A 27027-nucleotide genomic window follows, 5' to 3' on the forward strand; every position below is an offset into this window, starting at 1 on the left:
GGCGGCACAGTTTTATTCCATGAAACACGACCCCAGAGAGCCTCAAGTCCCGGGACAAACTCGTCCCACACAGCAGTTTTCCCCACGTACCAGTGCCAAAAGCACACACGTCCCCCTGCGGGTGCCACCACACGCAGGTGACCCCAGCGCACCTCTGTCCCCGCCGGCCACGCACCTGAAGGCACCACCCGCTGCCTCCCGCCGCTGCTGCCCGAGAAAGGGGATTTTCCCGTTCCCAGCACAGCTGCCCGAGCCTAGGGGATTTTCCCCGTTCCCGGCACAGCTGCCCGAGCCAAGGGGATTTTCCCCGTTCCCGGCCCAGCTGCCCGAGCCTAGGGGATTTTCCCCGTTCCCGGCACAGCTGCCGCCGGCACGGCAGGGACAGGCGAAGGGAGCGAGCCCCGCGTCCAGCGCTGCAGGGCGGACACGGGCCGGGCAGGGCCGGGACCGCGGCCCGCGGGTACCGCCCGCAGCTCCCGCCGCGCCGCCTTCTCCCGGGGCAGCAGCTGTCCTTGGTCATCCCTGCTGCTCCCAGGGAGTCTGTATCACCCAGCTTCCGTTCCTCCCCAGGTGTCCCCAGCTGCGTGGCAGCGGTGGCGTGCAGAGTCCCACGCCGTGTCCCCAGGCGCTCCCTTTGCCCGGGGGTTTTGGGGATCGTACCTGCAGCCGCACCTTGGCGGTGTCCAGGGGGAAGGTGCACAGGTCAGCAACGCAGCCGGCCATCCCCGCGCTGACGAACTTCATGGCGGCCGTCGGGGGCACCTCGGGGGGCTTCAGACCCACCATGGTGGCAGGGGGGCTGGAAGGAGAGGAGGGTTTGTGGGGGAGCCAGCAGGGCGCATCAGGACAGGGCTTCACGTGGGTGTCCTATTGGCCCGCCCCGGGCCCGCCCCGGGCCCGCCCCGGGCCCGCCCCGGGCCCGCCCCGGGCCCGCCCCGGGCCCGCCCCGGGCCCGCCCCGGGCCCGCCCCGGGCCCGCCCCGGGCCCGCCCCGGGCCCGCCCCGGGCCCGCCCCGGGCCCGCCCCGGGCCCGCCCCGGGCCCGCCCCGGGCCCGCCCCGGGCCCGCCCCGGGCCCGCCCCGGGCCCGCCCCGGGCCCGCCCCGGGCCCGCCCCGGGCCCGCCCCGGGCCCGCCCCGGGCCCGCCCCGGGCCCGCCCCGGGCCCGCCCCGGGCCCGCCCCGGGCCCGCCCCGGGCCCGCCCCGGGCCCGCCCCGGGCCCGCCCCGGGCCCGCCCCGGGCCCGCCCCGGGCCCGCCCCGGGCCCGCCCCGGGCCCGCCCCGGGCCCGCCCCGGGCCCGCCCCGGGCCCGCCCCGGGCCCGCCCCGGGCCCGCCCCGGGCCCGCCCCGGGCCCGCCCCGGGCCCGCCCCGGGCCCGCCCCGGGCCCGCCCCGGGCCCGCCCCGGGCCCGCCCCGGGCCCGCCCCGGGCCCGCCCCGGGCCCGCCCCGGGCCCGCCCCGGGCCCGCCCCGGGCCCGCCCCGGGCCCGCCCCGGGCCCGCCCCGGGCCCGCCCCGGGCCCGCCCCGGGCCCGCCCCGGGCCCGCCCCGGGCCCGCCCCGGGCCCGCCCCGGGCCCGTCCCGCCTCACAGGGCCTCGGGCCCGCCTCCGGTCCCGCCTCACGGGGCCCCGGGCCCGCCCCGCCCGGGGTTGGGAGCGGGGCCTCTGGTTCGGCTGCTGTCGGTGTGGGCTGGGGGTCCCGAGCGGTGCCGTCTCTCCCCCGGCGGGCGGAGTGTGGGTGTCGGGGCCGGAGGAGCGGGGATCGGGACCGGGATCGCTCCGGGACGGGCGCTGCGCCGGGACCTGCCGGGCCGGGGCTGCGCCTCTGGCCACGCACGGCGGACGGCGGCGATCTCCTCGGGCTGGCTGGAACCGGCCGGGGCCTGGGGACCCTCCGTGCCGGCCCCAGAGCCCCCAAACCTCGCCGCTCCACGTCGTGCCAGGGAATTTTTTTTTTCCCCAGTGTAGGCCGAGGATTCTTTATGAGAAAATTCAAAACTCAAGGACACGGGATGTGAGGGGAGCGGAGAGATTCTGGTATAAATTCAAAACACACTGTGAAAAATCACATGGAACAGCTCATTTGCTCTCCCAGACTGGTTTCTGGTGATCATCTGTGACTCCAACTGCTCCAATGCTGTAACGACTTGCCAGGTGCTAAGCACGACAGAAAATAATGGGAAAACTCTGGATCAGACAGTGGAGCCTCTCAGTAGTGTCCCAATAGTCCAGTAATACCCAGCATCTCTGGCTGGAAACTGAGGGGTTCCAGCACAGCCCCTCTGTAGTGTTCCTCTGGAGCTGACACTTCCCAGCATCCCTGACCAGGGTTTGGGGGTCCCAGCACAGGATACTGGCACAGGCCCTCTTGCTTCCTCAAATTCCCTTTAACCAGGATGATTTTTTTGGGGTAGGAGCACCCAAAGCCAGCAGAACTGGCCTTAACTACTTTTTCTGGGATCTCTCCTCTTTCTTCCTCACCAAATTCCCACTGTCAAAACAGAGCTTGAGGCTCAGCTCCCCATCCCCTCCATCTCTCCAGGAAACTGGGCTTGGATTTCCCAATCCAGCAGGGCAGAAATGCTGTTGTCCTTGATCCATTGATCCTTGACCTAACTGCAGAAATTGCTTAAGAAATAATAGAAAGAAATTAAATGAATGAAATTAAAGAAGAGCTGCCAGCTCCAACTAAGGGATGCTCAAAGCCCTTATCAATAATTTGCTTTAATTAGCCAACTCAAAAAAAAATAAACACCACATTGATACAGTATGATTCCTCTTAATTGAGTTATAGATAAATATTGCAGAATATAAAAACCTTTCTAAACCCAGAAACTCTTTTAAGAGATAGACAGGGCACAGCTGCAGAGAGACCCTTGGGATTCAGGGGAAAAAACCCGAAGCTTTCAGTCTTCAGCATCTTCCACTAAGTCGTCATTGACAGCAAACATGGCTTCAGCCTCAGGAAGACAGGGAGTCAGGGATTTTACAGATCCTGGTCTCACCTCAGCCTTTCAGCAGGTACAATCTGCAGGGAGAGGGAAGAAAATGGGTCAGAATGGACACCCTACTTCCAGAAAATCATCATAATTCATAAAGCATTACGTAGAGCTGTAAGAACTTCCCCAAAGGTTCATTTCCCTGCGGACTGAGGGCTCCAAGGTGAAGCACAGGCTGGACCTGCCATGGACAGACTACGGGAACCCCAGAAGTAAAAGCTGCTTGGCCACTTCCATAAACATGCCAAAGTCAGGCTCCTCACCTGGTGGTGGAAGCACAAGTAATGATCTTCCCTCCTGTGGGTTTTTTGCGATCTGCAGTGAACTGCAGGGGGAAAAAAACCAAAACCCAAGTATCTCCCATAACTGGAACAGAAAAGTGGGGAAAAAGGATGCAGGGGCACTCCTGGTGTGAATAACTGGGATCCAACCTCTCCAAACCAATGGTAGCAGAGACTGAGTGACAAAGCCTTTGGGACCAGTTTGCTGGGATTCATAGGAAAACTGATGAGTTTTACTCTGGCAATAAAGCCAGGCTGGTTATCACCTCATCAGCCGGGTCCAGCAGTGGCATCCACAGGAACCTGGCCAGGTGTGTCTGCCTGGCAGAGGGCTCCCCACTTCCTGGGAATCTGTGTGGTACAGGGCACTGTGGCACTGGCCATTAAAACAGTTCCTACCTGTCCTCTCACAAGGCAAGATGGTTTTTCCACACAGCAAATGTTTTTTGAATTAAGAAGATAACACTACACTCAACTGGAGAAGAAAAAAGTGAGATCTGTTAAATTTTCCTAAGCCAAAAAACAAAACCAAATCAAACCAAAAACGAACAATAATAATGAAAAAAATTAAGCATATTTCAAGAGAGTTTAAATCTGAATGAGGTGACGTGAAAAGCTTGAAAAGCTGCAAGACTGCAAAAATCTAATGCTGCAAAAAAAGCCTTTTCTTACGTCACATTTTATCCCTGAACTTGCAAAAAACCCCCACCAAACTAGCAATTCACCTCATACAGTTACTGAGTCATTCCTGTCTTTGAGCACAAGTCCAGCTAAAGCTATGGAGACAAGGACAACATGAGTGACTTAATGCTGTTCCTTTGGAAATCACAGCATCACAGGGAGGTTTTTCATTAGCTTAGGAAAATGCACACCCAGTTCAGTAGATACTGAATATCAGGGAAGTCAGGAGATAAATGTTTTGCTTTCAGAGACAGAAAATTAAGTAATATTTACATTAAACTAGAAGTCAACAGATTGTCTGCACAGAAGTCTTTATTAAGAAAAAAAGCCCTGGGGTATCCTTTTGAGGGATGTAAGAGGAAGTCCTTGGCTGGGACACAGCCTCAGCCAGTTCTGCTCCCCCACCACACAGGCCACCCATGGCCCTCAGCTCTTCCACAGTCTTTGTAATGTTCCCACAGATCCCAGAGGATCACAGGGCCAGCTTTCACCCTTGCCCTTCTCCTGCAGTTCAGCAGGTATTTCCTGTCAGACCTGCCTTTGCAGAGCAGCCACACGGGACTCCACAGTGGTCAGTCTTGTCTCCAGAACTTTGAATACCATATCCACCTGCAAAAAAACCAGGCAGAGCTACTGGGTTACACACAGAATTTGATAACACAAAGAGCATGTGTGGACGCCAGAAAGGACTCAAATCTCATCTCACATCACCAATTCTTTTCATTTGACTCTTTCCCTACTACTTTCATACTGTGAAAGCTCACCCAACTCTAACATTCACTGTCCACTTTTTCCAGCCTTGGTGTCAGAGCCACACACTCAGCTTTTGCTGGACAACCTTCAGTTTCTACAGTCAACTTCCTTACACTATTTGCTTCCAGCTCTTCCTACCTACAGTCACAAGATTTTAGCAGAGCAAAACATCAACCTGATTTATGATGTTATACTTCAATACAAAGCTACAGCAAAAGCATTAAGTCCATTGCACAAAAGGCAGAAGAAACATGACTAAAAGTTAAGATCTGGAGAAGTGAATCAGAACTAACTAGAAACAACACATCAAATTACTGAGACATAAATAGGAACCTAATGCTGTGCTTGATAAACAGAACGTGCCAATTACCATGAAAATTGAAGGAAAAGTTACTGAAAATCTTGCATAACACAAGATACCAATGACATGAAGCAGACCAGTACATGCTGCAGTGCACTGAAGTGCTCTGGGTGACATCAGCTATTCTGCAGAAGCTACTGAAGCACATTAAGGTTTCACAGAGGTGATTTAAACAAAGAATGATGTAAGGTTAAATCTCACCTTTTCCAGCACATCTTGCAAGACAGCTTGACTTTCAAGAGTAAGAGGCTCCTCATTAATAACAGCTCGCTTCTCCGGGGTTCCTAGAATGTAGCTGAGATGCCACAGTTTACATCATGCACTTCCCACTCTGAAGCCAAAAATCCCAACACAGCACTCCTCCAGAACCCTGAGAGATAGCCATGGATTCTGGGCTGCAGGATGCAGTGAAAAATTGCACAGACACCAAGAACAGTGCAGCACTGGCCGGGAGAAGCAGCATTACCCTCCAAGAAAAGTGCCATTCTGCAGCCAGGTCAGTGCTTTAGAGAATTTAACTACCAAAAAATAAGGTATCATAGCTGTGGAATTAAGGAAAAAAACCAAAAGCACTGTCCAGAGCATGAGGGTGAACATCGACAGCAATACAGCAAAATAAATGGGAACTTCAGAAAAAAACAAGAGACATTAAAACTAGTTCAGGTGAACACTGTCCATCAGAACAATGCTTGCATAAAAGAACTCTGGCATAAAGCCTTGATTCACTATAGAGTTAGTGAAGAACACCTTAAGACCACTTTTAAGTGCTATAAACTGACTAAACCCAAGCACACTTTCATTTTCTAGACAGATTTTAAGATGGCTGAGTGAGAGTTTTCAACACATACTCAGTTGTCAGATTTGCCTTTGCCCCCCTTAGCAAGGACAGAGCCGACGTGGCCAGCACAGGCCAGACCCACCCCAAGTTGTGCCTGAGCCCCTCTGCCCACACTTCCTGCTGGTAATGCTGACCCCTAAGGGGCTCCAGACAGGCACATTTGGTGCTTGGTTTGTGCACTCTTCTGAGCAAATGAGAAGGAACCCTCCTGTGCCCTGGACCTGGTCATATTTTCTTGGCTGGAATGCAATTTGTCATACAAAAGGCAGAGCTAGCTGGTTTGGGTTTTCTTCCTAGGATTTGCCTTACACAGGTGATGTTCCTCAGAACTGAGCACGGTGATGCCAACAGCAGCAATACAGAAAACCACTGTGGGACAGAGCAGCAGGAAAACAACCTCTAGACTTCCCAGAGATAGAACAGGAGCACCCTCAGTGCAATGCCTGGTGAGTGAAGTGGAGCTGGCAGGCTGACCCACAAACATTCTGTATTTACCTTTCAACAGAGTCAACATTGAAACAGAACAAATCTCTCTTGTAGTCGAGGTTCCTTGAGGTGCACCTGTAGATGCTGCCAAGTGTCTTTGAGCAGCCAGAGCAGAATAAGGTTTCTACTACACTGTAAGTAAGAAACAACATTGTTTCAGAAGAAAATAAAAGGAAGCACCTCACCCCATCCTTTCTTTAAAAAAAAAATGCATTAGAATTTTTTAAGCATTCATTCTTGCTTTACACAGTGTAAATTGTGAGCACTCATCCTTCAGCCTGAATTTGCAACAGTTCCTCAGGCTGACTGACCTCAGCAAGACCATCAGAATCACAAAATTGTGGTAGGGACCTTAAAGCTCACCCCATTCCACCCCTGCCATGGCAGGGACACTTTCCACCATCCCAGGCTGCTCCAGCCCCAGTGTCCAGCTGGCCTTGGGCACTGCCAGGGATCCAGGGGCAGCCCCACTGCTCTGGGCACCTGTGCCAGGGCCTGCCCACCCTCACAGGGAAAAACTTCTTCCTGATATTTAATCTAAACCTGCCTTCCTCCATCCTCAGGCCATTCCCCTTGTCTATCACTGCCTGCCCTTGTGAGAAATCCCTCTGCCTTAGGCCACAAGCGGCTTGTACAAACCCCGCAAGGAAGTGTTCCCTGGCTCTGGGGGGCACACCAGCACTCCGGGCCCTCCGCCGGGCTTGTCCTCAGCGCCCTCCCGGGAACCCCCGCCTCCCCCGGGACTGTGCCCAGCCGCGACCGGCCCTCACCATCCGCACTCGCCGGGGAGATTGGAGATCTTCCGCTCGGGGTCCACGGCGACGCTGGCGGCCACACCTGCAGCGGGAGAGAGGGAGGGAAGGAGGGACGGCGCCGTGACGGCGGCGGGGTCGCGCCGGGCTGGCACTCACTGCGCAGCAGGATGCAGCCGCTCTCCTCGTCGTTGGACACCCAGCTGGAGGTGTCGCCCACGGGCCGCCTGCAGCCGGCGCACAGGAACACCATGGGCATGGGGGCCGCCTCCGCCCGCCGCCGCTGCTCCTCGGCCCGGCCCGCGCCCGGCTCCAGCAGCGACAGCGAGTACTCCAGCGCCGGGCACAGCGACAAAGGGTCCTGCCCGACCGACATGGTTTTCGAATCGCCCGCCGAGGGAGGGGCAGTGACACCGGACATCGCGCTCGAACAGCCCGCCAAGGAAGCGGGAGCCGCCCCCGCGTGGCCCCGGAACTGCTCCGGGGGCCGGCCCCGCACCGCCCTCACGCCGCGGCTGCCCCGGAACTGCTCCCGGGGCCGGCCCCGCACCGCCCGTGCCGCGTTTAGACCTTGTTAGGTCACGGAACCAAAGCAAAGGATGTGGTCATTCCAGTATATCGCTTTTATATGAAGCGTTTTATCAAGTCACTCCTAATTCAGAGGATCTCCTGAGCTGGAAGGACCCACAAGGACCACCCAGTGCCACCTTGTCCCTGCACAGACACCCCAACAGTCCCACCCTGGGCATCCCTGGCAGCGCTGTCCAAACGCTCCTGGAGCTCTGTGGGGCCCTGCCCATTCCCTGGGGAGCCTGGGCAGTGCCAGCACCCTCTGGGGAAGAACCTTTCCCTGCTCTCCAGCCTAAACCCCTCCAGACACAGCTCCAGCCGTTCTCTCGGTGCTGTCGCTGTCACAGGGAGTGGGGCCCGGAGCTGCAGCCCCAGTGGGCTCTGACCTCCGTCTCCTCCAGGCTGAAGAGGCCGAGTGCCCCTGCAGACCCCAGCCCTTCCCATCCAGACACATTCGGGAATGTTTTCCCGCCCGGCTGTGCTCAGGAGCTCCCAGGAACAGTGCACTGCTGTGAGAGAAGGGTTTATGATCCAGCTGGCACTTGTCCATCCTGTCCCTAGGTTACAGGGCACCCGTCTCCGTTTAAAACACCTTGAGGAATAACATGAGTCTCCAGCAGGAAGCAAGGATTGCATTTTCAGGGCTGCTCTTACATCTGTGCCATACATTAACGCTCGCTGCCACTAGATGTTTTCAGTCCCAAGGCAGTCCTTGAGCTGCGGGACCCCGGAGCGATTGGCACAGGCACCAGTTGTGCAATTCTCTGTCTGAGGGCGCCGAAGTGCAGTGAGGCAAAGTAGCGGGTCGGAGTTCTGAGCTGGCTTAGCAGGCACCGCTGACATGGCTAACAGAACAAACTCCTCTGAGTATTTCTGGTCTTATGAATATTACTGGGATTACATAGATCCAATTCCAGTAGATGGAAGCAAGTTGAAGGTTAATAAATGTAAGTATTGTGGAGTGGTAGGTGCTAATCTAGCATGGGGAAAATGTTGCGTAGCTTGTCTCACTGACCTGGTTTTGTTTCCTGGCAATAGAGTCCATGCCAGTGCCTGGTTTGTGTGAAAGGGTGTTGGCCTTCAGGCTGGCTAATTACTAACAAACACTCTGGGCTTTATCTTGCAGTATCTGAAGCTGTAAGACTGCTGACACTAATTCTTGTTTACATGGATAGATTTTTCCTGAGTCATTTGCTAAGGGGAAATGTGATGACTTGTGAATCTGTAGTGTGGGATGCTAGTTACCTGTGTGCTACTGTCACCGAAGTTCACTGAAGGAGCAGAGGTTTTCATAAAAACACTGCGTTTTCATCCTGGGACAAGGCTGACATTGCAGCTGGTAAGCATTCACTTTTAGTATAGGAAATGTGTGTTTCCACTAGCCAGGAACAATAAGCTGCAAACACATTCTTTGACCTTCCCTCCCTTCCCTGAAGATGCCTGAAACTGTTCAGATGTGGATTCAGAGACTAAAATTGTTTTTTTTCCAAGGTTATTACAGTGAAATTATTATATATTCCAGGAAAATGGGGCTGCCTTTCAGAATATCTTCATGTCTCTCTCACTAACAATGCAAGAAACTGCCTTTCTGATGGTGAAGGTTGAATTCTGTGTTAGGAGCTGCTTGTCCTTTGGTTGCTTGGACAGCAGCAGCAAAAAGGAGCAGAAACTTACTCTGCACCACCGCTAGAAAAGCTTTTCTGTGCTTTCAGATCAGCCGAGGGTTTACTGCCTCCAAACTTAGAGCACCACACCTTAAAGAAAGTGGTGTGAATATCCACATCCCTCCATACAGAAAATCTTGCTCTCTGATGCTGCAGAGCAACACTTGGTGCTGCTGAGACCAAGCAAATTATGAGCAGCTCCTCTGATTCTCTCAGTTTTAATGTTAGGGCAGATGATTACACCCAAATTCCACTAGGGAAACTCCAAACTGCTTAGCTAAGCTAGATTAAGTCTCGGGCATGTGGCTGGCATAGCAAAACCCAAAAATCAGGAATAAACCTTTCCCCTGTTTTTTCCTTAATAATATTTTTCTACCATTTGGATCACCTGGTGCATTACAGAGGTAGCATTTGTGTTATAGCACTTCCCTCCCTGGCAACTGATAGGACATTTTTCTTCAGCTGCCTGTGTTCTTGAAATCTGTAGAAACTGCTTCTGAGACACGATGCACGCCCTCTGTTAAATTTAATTTAAATTTGCTGGCAGTTTTGTGGAGGAATAGAGAGTGCATCCTCTTGGTACTATTATTCTTCCTTCTCCAAATACCAGTGGGAGAACAGCGGGTTACAAGTTCTAACCAAAACACCAAGGGAAACAATTCCACAGCTGCTTGGGATATTTCACTGTTTTGAGTAAAAGTACCAGTCAAGCAATGAATATACTTTATCTGTCTTTGCACAATATTTACATTCTTATGCCTCCAGAGGCTGCTGCTGGGATTATTGGCTCCATGTGCTCAGGGCCATTGCTGGGGCAGCCCTAGGGAATTGTACAGTCACCATAACCCTGCCATGGGATTGCAGTTCCCTCGTTCAGTTTTGCCTGCTAGGGTTTTTTTTAATTCTTTTAATGTGAAACAGAGACCTGAATCTCTGTACTTCTTTTCCTCTGATACGTGACTGGTCCCTTTTTGAGACTGAATTTGTCTCAAAAATGAATCTAAACCCAGATAAAAAGCCGTGGTCTCGCTTTCTGTTTGCAATGTTGTGCATCTCTCTGAATTTTGTACGAAAATAATTGAAAATCTTAATTGGTCCATGACCTAATAGGCTATTCAAAAGCATGCACACACACATGCACAAAAGGTGATGGTAAAATTTAGCAACAGAAAGCTTTTTGTAGATTGGTAAAATATGAAAATATGTTATTCCAGTTTAAAAACAAAAAACCCAAAAACCCAAACAAACACAAAACCCAAACAAAAGCAAGCACACAAACAAACAAAAAACAACTAATTGCAGAATTTAAACCCAGGAAATTTTGGTTCAAGCTCCACCAGAACCTTGGAGCCAGTTTATTTAGCTTCACTGAATTCCATGAAATCTATTAAAACTGTTTTTAAAAGATAAAGCCAATATAGCTCTGACAGGGAATTCTGTAAATCCAAACTCTTAATTTCTGTCCCAGTGGTGTGGAACACTTCAACACTCTGGGCTTTTCAAAATGTCTCTGGGCAAAGGAAGAATAAAATAAGCTGCACCTCCCCACTGATATTTCTCATCAGCCCAGCCAAAACTCAGGTTTCTGCTAAGGTTACAGCTGGGCCAGCTCTAGTTTTGGGTTTAAAAGGAGCTGGCTAATTCCCTTAATCTCTCTGTGGCTTTGATGGCAACACATACTGAACTTTTTCACAGGGAAACACTCAATCAAACATACTGGACCTGTTTCAAAGGACACAATGTTTTCTGTACTTCCAGAGGGACGATTTATTTTGTCTTGGTCAATATTTGTCTCTGGAGTCAGTGACCCTTCTTTCTCCACCTCATCTGAAGTGAGTCACCGGCTGTGAATCCAGGCAGGGCACGCAGAGTTCCCAAGGCCAGCCCCAGCACAGTGCCCAGCAAGGCAAGGAGCATTTGTGGAACAGTGGCCAAAGGTGCCGTGGGAGCGGGAGCGGGTTCTCAGGGAGCCCAAGGCTCAGGCAGTGAACCTGGCACAGCACTGAAGCCTTCATGGAAGAGCAGCTCCCTCTGCTCCCCCAGGCTGTGGACACACTCTGGCACTGGCAAGCCTTTGTTCCTCAATAAACCGCGTGCCCTGGCAAAGCAGGCAGCACCTCGCATCTTCCGCGGCGGCTGCGGGGGCCCTGAGCCGAGCAGGGCAAGGGGCACTTTCTGTTCCACTGGGAGATGTGCTGGGAGGCACAGGCACCGTGCAACAAACTCCCCTTGCTACTTCTCCTGGTATAAAATGCTTTCTGGGCTGGAATTCCCTCCCTGAGGGCCTCTCCTTAAAGCTCCTGCAGGATGAGGCAGTAACCACTCAGGCTTCCTGCACTGTGGCTGTGTAACAGGACCCGTGTTCAGTTATCTGCACAGGTCTAGGCACCAGAACACTCCGGAGGCTTTTCCCAGCCTCATCCCCATTGCCATGCTCTGTTAGGAGGCTCCCAGGACCTTTAACAAATGGCACTTAGACTCCTCTCTCTGAAAGGAAAAACAGATCAGAAGGCTCACCTCTAGCAGAGATGGTAAACCATGTTGCTGTGTCATTTCTGCCGTGCAAAAAGGGCATGTGACAGAATCCCTCTGCTGTGCCCACAGACTCCATCGTCATCGCCTTCTGGGTGGGCCTCGCTGCCTTCGTGACGTTTCTTTTCCTTATTCTGCTCTGTATGTCCTGCTCTGGATCCACGCCAGCAAAGTGAGTACAACCTGAGATAAAGTGAGTATAACCAGAGGCAAAGTGAGTATAACCAGAGGCAAAGTGAGTACAACTTGAGATAAAGTGAGTATAACCAGAGGCAAAGTGAGTATAACCAGCGGCAAAGTGAGTATAACCAGAGGCAAAGTGAGTACAACCAGAGATAAAGTGAGTACAACCTGAGATAAAGTGAGTATAACCAGAGGCAAAGTGAGTAGATACTGGCATGAAAAAATAGCCTGTGGGAAACATGCACTGCCTCCAGTGATCCAGCACTGACACAGAACGTTTATGACTGCACAGAGGTGAAAAATTTTCTGTCAGTATTTGGTTGGAGAGCCTCTTGACCCACTGCTCCTCCTAAGGCATTTGCCCACTGCTCCTCCTTTTCTGATCAGGAAAATTCAGCTCAGCAGGCTGGGCAGACATTCAGGATTAGGTCACAAACAAGCAGAGGGAAACAGTGGTCAGAAGGAGCACTAATATTCTCATTTATTGGCACCCTAGGGCCTCTGGCATGCTCACAAAAGGTAACAAAAACAGTAACAAAAAGGCAGATTACCCAAATAAACCACAAAGCAGGAGGCAGACTAACAACACAACAGACATAGAAATGAACATGAAATTGCAGGGTAACAGAGGCATGTTACCAACAATTTACTGTTCCTAAAAAACTGGCAGGAGAAGTCTGTGTACATGAAAATCTCAGAGTGCTTGCAAGACTTAAACAAAGCATTGATTTTTAAAGTTTTTTTCACTTTTTCATCATGTTACTGAGCAAAATACTTGGCTTTAAAGTACACATGTTTATCCCTCATGTATTCAAATTTGGCCATCAAAGGAGGCATTGTGAACAAGGCAAGTCTAGAAATGTTTTCTGGAGTGCCCAGAAATCATTAATGAAAAACAGCAGTCAATGAGATTTGTTTAGGCTTTGAAACCATCCTATGTTATCATTTTCCGAGGCTTGAAACATACTGCGAGAAAATAATTTAAGGACTGAAGAAACTATTAAACCCACTCACACACAAAACTTGCCCTTTTTTATTGAATTCTGTTTGTTTTCTAAGCCCCATTCAATTCCACTTCTCCCAATTCCAGCACCAAAACCCAGTGAAGTGCTGGAAAGAAGCCACTAGCGTGAACTTGCCCTGCCCTGTCATCCCCTGTGCTGTGTCACCCTCCCGCCGCCCTCGGCATGACAATCATCAGTGTCTGTATGGAAACCTCACGTCTCTTTCCTGCTGACAATCCCGGTACACTCACCCAGCAAACGCCTGCTCACGTCACCGGTCAAGGCTGGAGAACTTTCACCTTCATCCTTTCTGTGCTCATCCGTCTCTGCCGAGCCCAGGGACGGGCAGGATCCCCGTGCTCCCCAGCCCAGCCACGTCCTGGAGCGAGGAGGCAGCACCCTGGGCCAGGGCCTGTCCACCTCCACAGGGAACAATTCCTGCCCAATATCCCATCCAGCCCGGCCCTCTGGCAGTGGGAGCCATTCCCTGTGTCCTGTCCCTCCAGGCCTTGTCCCCAGTCCCTCTGCAGCTCTCCTGGAGCCCCTTCAGGCCCTGCCAGGGCTCTGAGCTCTCCCTGGAGCCTTCTCCTCTCCAGGTGAGCACCCCCAGCTCTCCCAGCCTGGCTCCAGCCTGGAGCAGCTCCGTGGCTCCTCTGCGCTTGTTCCAACAGCTCCACATATTTCTTGTGCTGGACGCCAGGGCTGGGGCAGCTCTGCAGGTGGGGTCTCACCTGAGTGGGAAGAGGGGCAGAATCCCCCCCACCTCTTTGGATGCAGCGTTGATGCAATTTTGGCTATGCGTGACACCCATCTCCTCCCCCGGAGCGTAACGCCAAGGGTTAACTGCAGAGCAGAGTGCCTGGCTCTCACCTGCACATCTGCACAGAAACCAGTCCCTGCCAGGTGTCCCCAAAGGCCACAGCTCTCCTCCTCAGGCACAGCTGAATCCTGAGGCACGGAGAGCTCCTGGACGTGAATCTGCGGTCTGATTGCAGCACACACTTCCCTGCAATCCCCAAGGGTTCGGTGCCAGTTTCGGTGGGTGAGTTTGGGAGAGCGGGGCAGGCTGATGCCTGTACAAGCCCTGCAGGGGGGGATCCATGTCCCAGTCCCTTTTGTCAGCACTGCACCGTCCCACAGAAGTAAGACAGAAGGTCTGGAGCATGGCACCACTGATTTCAAACGCATCTGACTGCCAAGGCAGCTGATGACCACTCTGCTGGGATGGAGAGCGTTAACATTTGTTTCAGCAGTGTGTATAAACATCCAAAATGAAAGACTTTTCCAGCTGCATCTTATCTCAGCTTTAGTTCTGCGACTTTGCCTGGGCCGGGTCAGTCGCAGCACTGCCCAAGAGTGACCTGGCCTGACCTGGTGCATCTTTGGGTACTGGGACACGGGAACTCTTCCAGCCTCCTCCAACCTCTCTGCTGTTCCTGGGGTGCTTTACAATTAACAGACCTGCCTGGAGCTCTCCTCAGACAGTCACAGGTCTGAGGGATGCAAGTTCTCTCCCTGATTTTAAAGTATGGATACCTAGCTGGTGGTTTTGGCTGCTTGATAGACAGGAAAGAAAACATCCTGTTTTGGTAAGAATTTTTCTTTTTGTCTTTCTTCTGTCAAACAAAGAGGAAAGATGTCTTGAATACACCAGCAGCATAGGAAAGAAAATTCCAATCCTACCTTCCTGTGCTGGGCCTGCTGCTGAGACTTTGCAGCTTTGTTTCTGCTTTTTGAAGTGCTCGGCTCGGTTCGGCGGAGCTCGGAGCCGCTCTCTCCGTTCGGAGCAGCTCGGCTCGGCTGAACTCGGAGCCGCTCTCTCCGTTCGGAGCAGCTCGGCTCGGTTCGGCGGAGCTCGGAGCCGCTCTCTCCGTTCGGAGCAGCTCGGCTCGGTTCGGCTGAACTCGGAGCCGCCCGCTCTGTACGGCTGAGCTCGGCTCCGTTCGGCTGAACTCGGAGCCGCTCGCTCCGTTCGGCTCCGTTCGGCTTGGCTCACCTGAGCACGAAGATCGGTGCTGTCCTGCTGCCGTGTCCCGCGGGCGGCCCGGCCATCGCCCTGTCGGGAAAATTCATCCACAAACACCATAGGTTTATGTCCAGAAGGAGACACAGGAGTCCTGTAACTTTATTTGCATAAAGGGAGAGGCCATGGGCATTTCCCACGGGGTCTCAGGATGCTGGAGGACGCAGCTTCCTTTTTATCCTGATTTATCGGACACATTTCTCTCTGTCTTCCCCATCGGCTGAGGTACTTGAGAGGTACAAGGTTCCCAAATTTCCTAATACAGACGGCCTCTGATGTGCATCCCCACCTTCTTCTTCTTTGTGTCTGTGTTCTTTTTCTTCAAATCCAGGAATTCAGCACGGGCTTGGGTGAGCAGCAGTCTCTGTCAATTAGTGGAATTCCTCTGGAATTTACGGTTCTACTAATTATTTGTTTCACCTGTCAGTGTCTGGGTTTGTCTACCAGCAGACCCGCAGTTCGTTTGTAAAGACACCTCCTTCTCATTCCTTCCAGCACGGCCACGAACGGGAGCGCGGGGTCGGGCAGGAGCTCATTAGGCAGTGACTGCACTCGCGCTAATTAATGGGCACGAGAGCACCAGGGCAGATCCTGGTGCAAGGATGGAACGCTTGCCAGCGGAACGTGTTGGAATCACTCTGCGATCCCAGCGGTTCGAAGTTTGGCAATGCTGCGGGACATGCTCAAGGCGTCAGTAATGTTTTTTTCAAAGAAACCCCCCACGGAGTGGTGGAAGAAAACAATAAACAATATTGCCTATTTACTGACAGTGTCTTTGCCTTTTGTGATGTTGGCCGGCTCCACGGGGGTAAATCAACTTCAGGAGGAGCTTTTGCTGCTGTTCTTGCTCGCGTGTTGGAATACAGCAGAGTCCTTGTCCCTTTACACATCCGGAAATACAAATTCAGCAGAATTTCAGTTCGCCTGAGCTCGGCTGGGTTCGGCTGAACTCGTTCGGTTCGCCTGAGCTCGGATCGGTACAGTTGGATCCGCCTGGGTTCGCCGTATTTCGGCTAGATTCGGCAGAAGTCGGTTGGGCTCGGCGAAACTCGGAGCCGCTCGCTCCGCTCGGCTCGGCTCCCTGAGGGCGGCGCGGGCCGGGCCGAGGCGCCGCCGGGAAAGCGGCACCGCCTCACGTTAAACACGCAAAGCTCGGTGCTCTCCAGCTGCCGTGTCCCGCGGGCTGCCCGACCCTCACACGGACACGGACGGCAGCACGGGAGTCGGGCAGGAGCTCATTAGGCAGTGACTGCACTCGCGCTAATTAATGGGCACGAGAGCAGGCGGCCGGGTTCGGCGGCGCTCTGTTCGGTTCAGCCAGCCTTGTGAGGTTCGCCTCGGTTCGGTCGAAGTCGTAGGGTTCGGCTGGTCTCGGCTTGGTTCGGCTGAGCTCTTCGATTCGGCTGAAGGCGGCCACATTCGGATCTGTTCAGTTAAACTCGGCTAGATTCGGCTTCGTTCGGCTCTTCGGCGCAACTCGGCTCGGTTCGGCTAAATTCGGTCATATTCGGCTCTTCGGCTAAACTCGGCTGTTATCGGCTACATCCGTCTGTCATCGGCTCTTCGGCTAAACTCGGCTATTTCCGGCTCTTCGGCTAAAGTCGGCAATTATCGGCTAAACTCGGCTCTTCGGCTAAACTCGTCTAAATTCGGCTATTTCCGGCTCTTCGGCTAAACTCGGGCATTGTCGGCTAAATCCGGCTATCATCGGCTCTTCGGCTAAACTCGGCAATTATCGGCGAACCTGGATTTTCCCCGCCCTTTTTGTCGCCATATTGAGAAGGTCAAGCCGGTCCGCGACACGGTACACCCAAGATGGCGGCAGCGAGAGGGCCACGGCAAGCAGAGGCGTTTTCGCTGATGCCAGTCAAAAACCCGCCGAAATACGCGCGCCCGCGGCGCCGCTGAGCGCACAGCCCGTGTCCACGGCACTGGAAATGCTACGGAAAATCCCACCGAGGCCGCGCCGGCGTCGGGGTGCCGCGCAGGCAGTCCAGTAGACGGACCGAGGTCTTCGATTTGCCCGCGCTGGCTTTCCGCCATCTTGAGAAGGTCAAGCGCGTCCCGGGCCACCCTCTCCTCCGCTGTCGCCCGCTGCAGCACTTCGGCAGAGAGCGGCGCTTTCGCCGCCGCCTCTCGGCTGCTTGTGGGGGGGCTGCAGTACCGCGCTCTGTCCACAAGGCGGCAGCGCTGCCGCCCGCCCCAGCCGGGGCTGCGGCCAGGGACGCGGCAAAACCGACCAGGCGCGATCCCCTCCAAAAACTCCTCTGAAGTGAACAAACAAAACAAAACAACCCGGAAGGAAAAAAAAAAATCCCTGCCTCTGACCCAATAAGAAGGAAAATTAAGACCCCTTTCTTTTAAACAATATTTAAATATATTTTTTCATATTTATGTTCACATGTATATTCATAACGTATATTGATGTATAATGTAATTTATATTCTATAGTATTTATATTTATAGTTTTATACATGTCTCTATATATCGATTATATGTTTCTATATTTCGCTTTATATTTATATAATGCTTATATTGTTTAAAATAAAACCCCTGCCTCTACCCAAATAAAAACAAGAACCTTTCTTTTAAACTGTATTTCAATTTTTAAAATTTATATTTTTCATATTTATATTCACATTTACATTTAAAATGTACATTGATGTATAGTGTTATTTATGTTGCATCTCCTCCTATTATTTATATTTATTATATTTTTTAATTTATATATATCTTTATATATTGATTATATATTTCTGTATTTGGAACTATATCAAAATAATATGTATATTCATATTATCTAAAATAAAACCCCTGTCTCTAACCAAATAAAAACCAAAAAAAGCCCTTTCTTTTAAACTACATTTAATTATTTTTATATTTATATTTTTCGTAATTATATTCACATTTGCATTTATAGTTTATATTGATGCATTACATTTATATATATAATATACATCATCATGTAATATAATTTTTAAACTGTTATTACATATCACAAGTACTGCTAATACTTGTATTCACTCAAATTTTTAAATTTTATATATATCTTTATGTATTTATGATGTATTTCTACACTTAGATATCTATCTTATTTTATTTATAATTTTTATAATAAAACCCCTTCGTATTACCAAATAAAAAGCAAACCCCCCCCTTTATTTTAAACTATATTTAGATACTTTTATATTTATATTTTTCTACTTTACATTGACATTTCCATTTTTAAGTGGTTATATATTACATTATAATATATTGAGGTTCTATATTTAGACATGTAATAAATATTACATATAATATGTAATAATATAATAAGATATATACACATAATTTGTATTATGTGTTGTATCAATTTATATTATTTTGTATTTATTTATATTTATATACATCGTATATAAATGTATCTATTTATATGTATTGTGTCCATTTATATTATTTTGTATTTATTTATATACATCGTATATAAATGTACATATTTATATACATCGTATATATTTGTATACAATATTTTCCCCCTTCCATTTAAAATAGAACACAGGGATTCCCTGTCACCCCTATGATACCCCTAACACCCTGGAAAAGGCAGGTTTTCCTTCCATCCACACCCTTGAAGCCACAAGTGAGGGGGGATCCTGCCCAGTTCCAACACAGACAGTAATGGAAGAGGAGTTGCTTCCCTCTTCTTAGTATCTTTTGTCCTCATAATCCCCTTTTTCTTTTTTTTTTTTTTTTTTTTTTCCTGGGGGCACCGGGGCAGGAATGGCAAGATGAAATGGAAAAGGGAAAGAAGTCCACAAAAAATAAATACACGAGATGCCCACTCACTGTGTCAAACCTTATTTAAAAGGCACCAAAATAACCCTACAGAAATAGTTCCACAACCAAGACAAACCATATAAGCAACACTAACTAAAACCACACATCCAAATACAGTATTTATCAGTCACCAATCCTAAAAATCCATTTTCTACATGCGTTGTTAGTATACCTCTTAACACCTAAGCTTATCCCTCACAAACTTTAAATTGTAAATCAGTATATCCTACATATTACAAGCTCTTAAAAAACAATTTATAAACTCTTACCTAAATTACAGTTAAATCACAAAAATTAAAATTACTAAAGTCATTACAAAAAATACTTGTATAATATTAGTTACAAAAAAAACCCAAAACAAAAAACACAAAAACACAAAGAAGTTACCTTAAAGTATCAAAAGTATAATTTAAAACAAGTAACGCGACTAAGACTCAACAATACATAAAAAACCCCATAATCACTCAAACACAAATTTACTTCCCAATATCAATTCCCACGAGAGCGACGAACCGGCTCTGTCGGCCAGTTGCTGGGGGGGGTCTGGGCGTAATACCACTGGAACGCCTAAAGCACACAAAAGAGAACGGAGCCTAAGAGTTGCACCAGAAATCGAGACCTGAGCAATACCAACTGCTTCCAGCCACCAGTCGCTGCTCACCTTGCCCACTTGCCTTGACTGCTAAAATCCAGCTTTACTTCCTAAAAATAAAGACAAACAACAATGCTGTAACACAGAGACATCGTGTATGCTTCCCCTGCACAAACAGTGACTGACCTGAGCCCCTCAGCCCAGTGAGGCTTGTCCTTTACGTGGCCTAAGAGGAGTCACCTCTTGCACATCCTCACCTCCAAAGCTGACTCAAAAATTGTGGGGGGACAGAAGGTAAGAAAATATAGTGCAGAAAATAATCTCACCCCTAAGGAGTTGCAGCTGGGCCAATTAACAAAGATTAGGAACAGGCCTGACTTGAACAGGCCACAGCTGTGACCAGTGAGAGGGAGAGTGCTACAAAAGAGTGGGTTGGCTGGATGAGAAGGGAAATGGAGCTGGTTGGGGCTGCGTGAGGAAGAGAGTCAGTGCTCTGAGGAGCTGCCCATGGGACTATACCAAGAAGGTATGAAACTTTTGCAATAAGATAGGCCGACGCTTGCAGGGCTGGGCTCTTCTCAGCAGCATTGCCTTGAGCCAACCAACCACGGCCTCAGTCAGGGCTGTGAGCTTCCCTGGCTGCGGACCACAGGCATCCCTGGGTGGGCTGGGGAGGGAACCCCCTGCTTATCCCTGGGGGTTTACTTGTGGACCCTGACCCTCCGCTCTTGCACCCTGCTTAGGGTTGACATTACAGTTACCATGGGCACCTGTGGGGGTTCTGGCATTGTCCTGCACTTTTAGGGCATGTCCATGGTGTTTAGGGCATGGACTAGGGGTGGGGTGAAGGCTGGTACACCTGTACTCCACCTTCTCTCCTAACCTGTACACTTTATATTCCCTGTGTGCTCTCTAGCCCTTGAGTTGTTCACCTCTTAAGTCTCTCTCTGTCACTGTCAAGCCCACCTGCTATTTGTTCCTTTGTTCTCAGTCTCTCATTTGCTGTTTCTGGCCCCTGGCATCTGTCTATCACCTGGAGCCCCGGCTTTGCTGTCCGAGATGCCCCTGTGCCTCTCAGCTGCTTGCGTGGTGTTTAAGGTAAGGGCTAGGGGAGGAGTGAGGACTGATGTACCTCTTCTCTACCTTATAGCCTAACCTGTACCTCTTCTCTACCTTACATCCTAACCTGTACCCCATATTTTTGCTGTGTGCTCTCCAGCCCCTTTACCCCTCTCTGTTCCTCAGCCTGTGACCTGCCACCCTCGAGCCCGCCTGCTTAGCGCTGCCCTGCCAGCCCCGGACATTATTCCCACCTCTTTTCTTTTGGTCTTGCGCTGCTCTGAGCGCTGTGATGGTGACAGCTTTCCTGCTCACCGTCGCTGTAATGGTCAAGCATGTGGCCGGGAACAGCCATCTGTATCTATGTATCTATATCTATATATCGATAATCTATCTCTACCACCGGGAGGGGCGTGGCCTACGGATGTATTACACGGTAATGAGGGGCGGGGCAATGACGCCACGAGGGGGCGGAGTCATGTGCCGATGTAATGACGCGCGTGGGCGGGGCGAAGGGACGTGCCGGTGCTTAGGCGGAGTGGTGGGCGCTGCTGCGCGGGGGGACGGAGCCACTGGAGCAAAGTTCTCAGGAGGAGCCTCCCAACAAATCCTCGTGCCTGACGAAACCCCGGCCCCAGCACGGTCTGCACCCAAAGCTTGGTGATGAACAAGCCTTGGAGACCGGATGGGACCATGGCAAAAAAGAAACCAGCTCGGAGGGGGAGGAAAAAACCTCAGCAGGGCCGGGGAGCGCGGCGGGAGCTGCGGGCGGTACCCGCGGGCCGCGGTCCCGGCCCGGCCCGGCCCGTGTCCGCCCTGCAGCGCTAGACGCGGGGCTCGCTCCCTTCGCCTGTCCCTGCCGTGCCGGCGGCAGCTGTGCCGGGAACGGGGAAAATCCCCTAGGCTCGGGCAGCTGTGCCGGGAACGGGGAAAATCCCCTTTCTCGGGCAGCAGTGCCGGGAACGGGGAAAATCCCCTTTCTCGGGCAGCTGTGGAGTCTGCCCCGAAACTCCGCGCTCTTCGCTATGGCCCTGCTGAGCCAGGCGAGCGGCTGCGGGTGGTGGGCTTCTTCAGCTGGAGAAGAGATTGAGCTGACAACTCTTTAGGGGTCTGCATCTTCCTCACGAGGGCCAGCTCTGCTCTCTGCGAGCAGTGATGGGACCCAGGGAACGGCTGGAGCTCTGTCAAGGGGAGGTTAGGCTGAGTATCAGGAAAAGTTATTCCCCCAGAGGATGCTGGGCACTGCCCAGGCTCCTCAGGGCATGGGCACGGCTCCGAGGCTGGCAGAGCTCTAGGAGCGTTTGGACAGCGCTCCCAGGGATGCACGGGGTGGGATTGTTGGGGTGCCTGTGCAGGGACCCCTAGGGGTTGGACACGATGGTCTTTGTGGGTCCCTTCCAGCTCGCGATATTCCGCGGTTGTATTCCATGACTGCAGTTAGCAAGACGCCGGCTTCAGACGGCTCCCGCCGAGCCGAGGCGCTGTGAGTATGGCAGCCCTTTGCCGAGCGCGGTGACTCGGGGGTGCCTCAGTCCGCACGGCTCTTCCTGACCCTGTCCCTTGGGTTCTGCTCCTCTTGATAATCCCGCAGCGGGACTCGGGCCCGGCTCTGCTCGACACACGGCTCGGTTCGTTTAAGCCACAGCTCCATCCCGCTCGGCCCCAGCGCCCGCCCCCGGCACCTCCCCTCCGGGGCGGGCGGCGCAGTGCGGAAGGACGCGGGGCCGGGAGGAAGCGGATCCCGCCGGCTCCGCGGCACCGGGCGGGGCGGGCGGACGGTGAGGCGGCGGTACCGCGGGCTCGGGCGGCAGGCGGGCTGGGCGGGCGTGTGGCGGCCCGGCGGCGGGAGCCCCGCGGCTCGGCCGTGCCCGAGCCCGCAGGGCGCGGCGGGGTCGGGGGCAGGCCGGGGCCGGCAGTGCGCGCTCGCTCCGGAGGTCAGGGAGCTGCCGGGAAGGGAGGGCGGAAGGCCCCGCTCCGGAATGAGAAATCCTCGTTCTCTGCGTTTTCCCGAGCCTTAGCACGGAAAATCTGGCTGCCCTCGCGTTTGTTGATGGTTTGCTGCAGTGTGAGAGTTCTGTGGGTTTTTTTGAGCTCTCACTCGCGTGTGGCTGGCGGGCAGCGTCACCAGTGACACTGCGATGTTTCAGCCGCCGCAGGGCAGGGTTTAAATCCAAACCAAACGCTGCTTTCGTTAAAAAGGGGGAAAAAAGCTGAAAATAGGTTGACATTTTTGTACGGTCCTTTAAAATGTCTTGATGGCTTCAGTGTTTAAGATATTCTGTCCTCTTGTACAAGGGCAGAATTAGTAAAATAGATCTAAAAATTGAAGGCTCCCCCTCTGCTTCTGGCACTAGTTTACCATTAAGGTGACATTTTTCTTCCATATTTCTGGTAGCTGGAAAACCTGTTAGTTTTTTACTTCTTTAAGAAGAAATCCTACTAATTAAGTATTGGGAAAGAAATTGCTTTAAACTAAAATAGACTGGGATTAGATTTAGGTGTGTTCCTTGAGAAGGTGCTGAGGCCCTGGCACAGGTGCCCAGAGGAGCTGTGGCTGCCCCTGGATCCCTGGAAGTGCCCAAGGCCAGGCTGGACGGGGCTTGGAGCAGCCTGGGACTGTGGAAGGTGTCCCTGCCCATGGCAGGAGGGTGGAATTGGGTGAACCTTAAGGTCCCTTCCAACACAAGCCAGTGTGGGATTCTGTAAAATTCTAGTTGTCTCAAAGAAGCTTTTAAATAAATCCAGATTTTTGAAAGGTGTTTTTTTCTGGGTAGTTGTGGTTTTGAAACACTCTTTTGCCATCTTTAGGTAATCCCTGTATTTTTTTTGGACCTAGATAAACTAAGTCTGATGAGGTAGAATGAGGGAGCAGGGGATTTTGGTGTTAGTTTTTGTTGAACACGTTAAATCCCTGGGAAAGGCCGTGGGTCAAACCAGCTCTGGGAGGTGTGTGGGAGTGCAGGGAGGTTTCACTGACATTGCCTTGTGTTGGACAGGGCTGCCTGTGCTTGAGGCAAAATGGCTTTCAGTAAAGGATACCGAGTCTATCACAAGCTGGATCCGCTTCCCTTCAGCGTGATCGTGGAAACCAGGAACAGAGAAGAATGCCTCATGTTTGAGTCCGGAGCTGTGGCTGTCCTCTGTGAGTCGATCTGTTTTGATAACTGCTCTGTGAGGAAGGTGGCAGACTTGGCGTTGTGTGAGACATTTCATTTGGGGAATGGAAAGAAGCAACTGTTCTGTTTTTCTGTTTGCTAATGGAGAGGCTTCTGATTTAAATGAGAAAAGAGACATTTTCTTATCTTTGTCTGTTGAGAGAGAACTTTGCACGTTTCATTACATTTCTTTATACATCCATATTTTCATGTCTGCTAAATTTTCTTATAATTGCCTCCAGCATCACCTTGTTTTTTGGGTTCTAAACAACCCTATTTTGAACAGGTGATAACTCATTGACGAGCTGATTCTGAGGTTGCATTTCAAAGCAATAAATTCTATATTCTTAAATGTTATATCATAATTTGGTTTTATCTCATTTTGTGTGATTTTTGATAGTTTTTTGATTTTTAGCTTTATTTTGTCCTTGTGTTTTTAACCTTCCTCAAGACTTGGTATTGCTTGGTCTTGTAATAAAATGAGTAATATTTGAAGCAAGATGTCTTGCATTGCAAAGTTATTTTTACATGTTTTAACTGAAGGATGCATGAGATATTTCCCTAAATTTTTGCCCCCCTCTCCTTTTTTTTTTTTTTTTTTTTGTTGGAGAACACTGAAATGAGAAGTGCAGAAGAGAACCATAAGGCCTATACATAGATTTTTAAAATACGTAGAATTATAATGTATGTTTGTTTTTTAGGAAGTCAAAGCACCTGGTTGCACAGCATTTCTGAGCTCCATTTTGGCTCTTCTGTAGAAAGCTTTCATTCCATGGAAGTTGTTTTCTCCTTAGGCAGCACCTGTTAGAGGCCAGGCAATGACTGACATGGTTGCTGCAGCTATATGATTATCCAGGTGAACCGAGGGGCATTTGTCCTATTTTAAAAATTCTGGGGTTTTCTACTGGTACAGTTTCTTCTTACTATGTATTTAAGTAATCTCCTTGGCTTTGGTAGCAGTATCCATAATGCACTGTGGCGTGGATTGGGAAGAAGTGTCCAGTCATGGATATAGCAAACAGGTTTAGTGCAAGCCATAAGGTGTTTTGAAGATTTGTGGAACAGGTTGTCTTATCCTGTGTTTAGTAATTATGAAATATGCTTGAGCTACTTAAGGGCTAACAGATGAAAAATTATTTATTCCCAAAGGTTGTGCTCAAGGGAGCAGTAAGTCACTTCTTGTGCCAGGATACACTGCAGGCACCTGGATAAATGTCCTTTCCTAAAAATTAACACCCATGTTGAAGTTCTTGCCCCCTTCCTGACCTTGTTGTTACCGAGCAGAGGAAGCCAGACCTGGAGAAGTTTGGAAGCCTCTCTCCTCTTGGGTTCTGTACTTAGTGGTAGCTCATTATTAATCTGCAAAGCACTGTCCTTGGAATTCTAATTGGTAGGTTACATCATAGCAAATGTTCATACTCAGATGAAGTAGTCACTGAGTATTGTTTTCAGTAAGCTTAATCAGGAAACTGGTTACTCTTTTTCTGTCTGGTACACGTGCATAGTTTTTCACTGAATATGTAGCAGTGGTATTTTTCTTTAATTCCCTCTGTTTTATTTCTGTAGAATTCCCTAAATTCTTTAGGTACTGATACTTTTCTTAATGGTTGGAAGATTACACTCTTAAACTGACAGCAGAAAAGGCCCAGGAGTCCCCTAGCTCAGGTTTCTTTCTTCTCTTTCTGCTTGCTGTTCCCATCTGGTGTCTGTTCTTTTAAATGCATATTTAAAGGAGTACAGTTATTAGTACTGGGAAGACTTGTGAAGTGTTACTTCTCCATCTTGCTGGTCATGTCACAGAACCCAGACAGAAGATTCCAGTCTGTAGCTGTACAGACTTTATTTGTACAAATAATAGACCAAGTTAATGCAATACTGCTGTCCCTTGAGAAAGATTTCCCATGTTTGTAAAATCTGTATGAATAGATGGAAAAATGGTCAGATCAAGTGTATTTAAATCCAATTTAAATCCAGAACAGCATCACTTTAAACTGTCAAAAACTGCAGGGTTTTGATGATGGTGCTACCACTTTTTAGACTATAAAAATTGACAGTACTGACCTCAAAACTGTTATACATCTTCCCAAATATTTTAATGAATACTGGAGATGAAGTAACATGTTTAGCCTTACACCTGATCATAGTTCTACCTGTATGTAGAGTGGCTAATAGATGCACAGCCTAGTGAAATACATTTCAGCATTAAAACTGATTCATGTGGTTCAGTTCTGAGAGCCTCAGTGAACTGCACCTCCTGGAATATCCACGTACAGAAATTTGGCTTTGAAATGGGCTAAGAGAACAGAGTGGAAGCTTGCTGATCCTTTAAACATCATCTTAAAGGAAGCACAGCTGTCGTTTTGCTGAGGGAAGGATAACTGCTTTAGCCTTCCCCCCGTGCCCTCGGTGAGGCACTGCAGGATGATTCAGAGGATTCGGTTCAGCCTCGGTAGGAAATGCTGCACGGCTCAGATGGTGGGTGATTTTCAGTGCGTGTGCCGTGTGCTGTTCCCGTCAGCCAGGTCAGAGGGAAGAGGGTCGAAGGGATAGTTCAGAGGTGGTGGTTGTGTGACCCTCAGTCAGAATGTGGGAGCAGCCCAGGCCACGCTTCTTCTGGAGGTGTTCCGTGTGGATTAACTGATGTTGCTGTGACTGAAACACCTGAGCCATACTTTGCTTTCCTGTGTGCATTTAACACCTCTTTGGTCAGTACGGTCCTGTTATTGGCGTATGGGGGATCCTTCTCAAAGCCTGGTGAGAGCAGCTGGCTTTAAATGTCAGCAGCTTCACTGCTGATTTGTTTGGAATTTATTTGGAGGGTGTCATAGATCTATTTCTCTTACTTTCCATGTGAAATGGGCAGTATATTTATTCTTTGAAATAGGGCTCTCTGAGATGTCTGAACTGGGAAGGTTTCCCTGACTGGGCAGGAGTGTGCTCTCTCTCCCTCTCCCTGCTGGTGAGTCATCCCGTGAGTGGTAAGCTGTCTTTGCTCCTGTCGCCTGCCATGGAGAACATTCCGTCTGGAGAACACGGAGCCGCGAGCGGCACGCACATCCCTGGCCTTCGGAGTCACAGTGAGGCTGAGCAGAGAGCAGGTGTGAGCAGGAGGAGGCACCGTGCCCGCCCTGGAGCTCAGGTGGGAGCTGTAGTACCCTGGCTGCAGCGGGCACCCTGGTAGCTGTTCTCTGCCAGGGCTAGCAGTGCTACCCAGACCACGGCTCAGTAAGGGAATTCTTCCACGCAGTTAGACCAAGGTGGTCTCAGCAGGCCTTGAAAAGCAATC

The 27027-nt window shown here is 50.7% G+C and overlaps 3 protein-coding genes across 4 annotated transcripts in view; 2 read left to right on the top strand and 1 right to left on the bottom strand.

Annotated features, from left to right (window-relative positions):
• Positions 1-2710: 2710 nt before the first annotated feature.
• Positions 2711-7866, bottom strand: MIS18A (MIS18 kinetochore protein A). Of its 2 annotated transcripts, XM_041407693.1 has the most exons (6): positions 7303-7866; positions 7162-7228; positions 6401-6523; positions 5269-5362; positions 4488-4562; positions 2711-3020 (listed from the first exon to the last, which is right to left on the bottom strand). In XM_041407693.1, exons 1-6 carry the CDS (start codon positions 7562-7564, stop codon positions 2994-2996), a joined length of 648 nt encoding a protein of 215 aa, XP_041263627.1. In that variant the 5' UTR covers positions 7565-7866; the 3' UTR covers positions 2711-2993. The 2 variants fall into 2 exon arrangements, with proteins under 2 accessions (XP_041263627.1, XP_041263628.1); XM_041407694.1 differs by having other exon boundaries at positions 2711-4562.
• Positions 7867-7941: 75 nt separating this feature from the next.
• Positions 7942-16291, top strand: LOC121337554 (melanocortin 2 receptor accessory protein). The gene is given in 4 exon segments (XM_041407695.1): positions 7942-8660; positions 11982-12081; positions 13657-13692; positions 15495-16291. Coding segments are annotated over 4 exon segments (432 nt in total). The 5' UTR covers positions 7942-8554; the 3' UTR covers positions 15685-16291.
• A 5786-nt stretch (positions 16292-22077) lies between these two features.
• SYNJ1 (synaptojanin 1) overlaps positions 22078-27027 on the top strand; it is a 53186-nt gene continuing 48236 nt past the window's right edge. Inside the window, exons 1-2 of the mRNA XM_041407692.1 lie at positions 22078-22364; positions 23583-23728. Of these exons, the coding sequence (XP_041263626.1) occupies positions 23605-23728 (124 nt within the window). The 5' untranslated portion in view covers positions 22078-22364; positions 23583-23604. The remainder of the gene's footprint in view (positions 22365-23582; positions 23729-27027) is intronic.

Source organism: Onychostruthus taczanowskii, unplaced genomic scaffold (genome assembly GCF_017590055.1).
Source record: "Onychostruthus taczanowskii isolate IOZ18803 unplaced genomic scaffold, ASM1759005v1 scaffold278, whole genome shotgun sequence".
Lineage (NCBI taxonomy): Eukaryota > Metazoa > Chordata > Aves > Passeriformes > Passeridae > Onychostruthus > Onychostruthus taczanowskii.